The 3103-nt window shown below is 33.3% G+C and overlaps 1 protein-coding gene across 1 annotated transcript in view; it reads right to left on the bottom strand.

Annotated features, from left to right (window-relative positions):
• The window catches only part of LOC102598052 (probable LRR receptor-like serine/threonine-protein kinase At3g47570), a 6657-nt gene extending 4912 nt beyond the window's left edge, over positions 1 to 1745 (bottom strand). The window contains exons 1-3 of the mRNA XM_006366622.1: positions 1595 to 1745; positions 459 to 571; positions 183 to 373 (exon numbers count right to left, since the gene is read on the bottom strand). Of these exons, the coding sequence (XP_006366684.1) occupies positions 183 to 373; positions 459 to 571; positions 1595 to 1745 (455 nt within the window). The remainder of the gene's footprint in view (positions 1 to 182; positions 374 to 458; positions 572 to 1594) is intronic.
• Positions 1746 to 3103: the final 1358 nt, after the last annotated feature.

Raw genomic sequence — 3103 nt, 5'->3', positions numbered from 1 at the left:
GGCAAAGTCCCAGACAGTGCATTATAAATCAAATTGATGACTTTCAAAGAAGAGACATTGAAGATAGATGAAGGAACAGATCCAAAGAGATCATTTTCAGAAAGATCCAACAACTCGAGCCTTCTTAGTAATCCAAGACTTTCTGGAATTTGACCCGCCCATTGAACGAGACATTGAAATACATGAGATGTTCAAGATTCCTCAAGGACTTGGGGATCATGCCTGATAGATTGTTGCTAGATAGATCCAAGTGTTCCAATGAAACCAAATCTTCAAATAGTTCAGGTATGGAACCATCTAACATATTCTTTGACAATGAAAGGCTAACCAAATTTTGTAGTTGGCCAATTGTGCTAGGAATCTGACCAGAGAACTGATTACCATGTAAATGTAATATCCGCGAACCATGTCACTCTTTGATGCCTTCTACTGCAAGATATGCCTATCCAATTGCAAACGTGAGTCCCTTTTGTCCAGTTTTTCGACAACATTCCATTTGGATCTGAAGTTATATGAGCTTTGAAAGCTAAAAGAGCAGCCTCATCAGTTGAAATGTTCGATACATTAGTATCTGAAAGGTACGTTAACAAAACTAGCAATTCTATAATAATAGTCATGGAAACCAATTTGTGCAACTTCTCTAGCAGCTATTTGTGTGGGGAATTTATTAGTGCCTGAGTTTTTTTTGTTTTTCAAATGACATCTATATACTTCTGTAATTAAAGGCAATGAGGATATCATGTATTATCACTGGAATATAGAATCTAGAGTTCAATGTCAATGATCAAAATATATACGTAATATGTTTGAGACATTCTTTTTTTTTTTTAATTGAATGTTGCTGAACTTGACTGCAATTCATTGCTAAAGGGAAATCATTGGTTGTGGGATTCTGTAGTGATAGTTAATAGTTTACTTGGATTTATATGCCTTATATATTCATTATTCAAGAATAAAATCACGATATAATGTCATCATCCAAATGTATATAACCTCCATAGATGCTTGACAAAAGAATGTGTAGTATTACGGTCAAATTGGCGAATCTAACATGTACTGAATGGGTTTATGTGAATTCAATAGCTTTTGTCCCTACTTATTAAGGAATTCACTAAAGATATATAAATATTTCGTTATGACCCCAGTTATTATTGTATAGTATTATCTTGCATTCTCTATAAGAATTCATGAATTTCAAATCTTGAATCTCACTTCTGATTAAGATCATTATGAATTCATAATGGGAGGAAATGGTAAAAAGGAAGTGAGGTTGACAAGAACTCAAGACTCTTTCTTAATTTGACGAAAATTTTGTAATCACAAAAAAAGAGTTAAAAAGAAATGGGAACCGCATGTACCCTCAACCACATTTGCCCAACTAATTTTTTTTTTTTGAAACTTGGTAACTTTGTATTATAACACAATAGTACATGGGCAGTACTAAACCTTATATACAGATGAACTCCAAAAACTCCACTATTCTAAATCTAAATTGAATCTAGAACATCAATTATAGAGACAGTTTCATTTGAGTATAATTGATTGCACCAAAAACATAACAACAAAATGCAGCTGAGTTTAACTTTCTGCATACTATTCTCTACGCTCTCAAAACACCTAGAATTTCTCTCTTTCCAGGTTGCCCACCAGATTGAAGCAGGGATAATTCTCCATCTCGTTCTGTCTTTAGCTAGCACTCCTGCCTCCTCCCAACTTTTTAGGGCTTCAGTAATTCTCCTAGGCATAGCCCAGGATATGCCTTTGAGACTTAAGAATACCCTCCATAATTGTTGAGTAAATTTGCAGTGTAGAAAAAGATGGTTAACAGTTTCTGATGTTTCTCCACAAAGAAAACACCTAGAACATAAGGTTATCCCCCTTTTCATAACATTATCCTGTGTCAAAGCTGCTTCCTTAGCTAGCAGCCATATAAAACATGAGACTTTATAAGGAATTCTGCCTTTCCAAATTTGTCTCCATGGCCAGATAGGAATCTGTTGACTTGGTTGCTCCGTAATCACTCTTGTCAAGTTTAGGAGTATTTTCAACACTTCTCTCAGTGTTTTATTAAAAATTTCATACTCCTACAAGAGTTTGAGACCACTTGGTATGTCAAGTGGCAAATAAGAGGTGTATCTAAGTTTAGTTAATCATATAGAGAGTTGTTTTTAAGGCTATCAACAGTTTAGGAACAAAACTAATAAATTACGCCAAATTCATAAGTGTTTTCAATACTTTTCTCTATAAAATATAAAAAAGGTCAAAAGAAATCTGCATGGATTATGTTGTACTTTGAACTTTGAAGAAGTCTTATCTTTATTGGAAAAGTTATCATATGCAATTCGTGCATGCTTCCAAAATTGGGTGTTGACAAAATGCCTTAAAACTATCATAAACTCATATTAAAATATCTCTCGGTGGAATATGACATGTGAATATTATGTTTGACAAACTTAATTTCAAAGAGTTCCAAGTGGTAGTACACATGCTTTTTTTTCTTCCTTTTTTGAGTGAATAGGTTTTGGAAGAACTCTAAACTATCATTGTTTTGCAACTTTCATATCTAAAATTATTAGGTGTTTACGTAATCACCCCCAAATCATACTATGAAATTATTGTGCTAGGTGGAGTACTCAGTTTGAAAACTTTTTTCATCTCCCACGCGCCTCTTAATAAGTTATCTCAAATATTTTACTCTCTTGATCCAAAATAATTGATGTTTTAACCTCTAAAAATGGTCTTAAATAATTGATATTTCACAAAATCAAGAAGGTATTTAATTATGTCAACTTAAAAGGAAAAGATCTTTCGGAAACGATCTCTCTATCTCCATGAGATAGTGATAAGGTTTGCATATACTTTACCTTCTCCATACTCCACTTAGTGGAATTTCACTAAATATGTTGTTGTTGTCATCATCGTCTCCCATCATTAAAGATTTCAAGAACTTGCAATGTTAGAGGGAATTTAGAAAACTTAATTCGCCCGTAGAAGAAGAATCATTTGTAAATTTATTCCTGTACAAGTTGATGCTTTGAATATGTTGGAAATTTATTCCAAGATCAATTGGTTATTTCCTCTTAACATGTTAGATTGGATTGAA

This window comes from Solanum tuberosum, unplaced genomic scaffold (genome assembly GCF_000226075.1).
Source record: "Solanum tuberosum cultivar DM 1-3 516 R44 unplaced genomic scaffold, SolTub_3.0 scf00661, whole genome shotgun sequence".
Classification (NCBI taxonomy): domain Eukaryota; kingdom Viridiplantae; phylum Streptophyta; class Magnoliopsida; order Solanales; family Solanaceae; genus Solanum; species Solanum tuberosum.
Note: the sequence above shows the minus strand (reverse complement) of the source record. Positions and strands in the feature narration are given on the sequence as shown.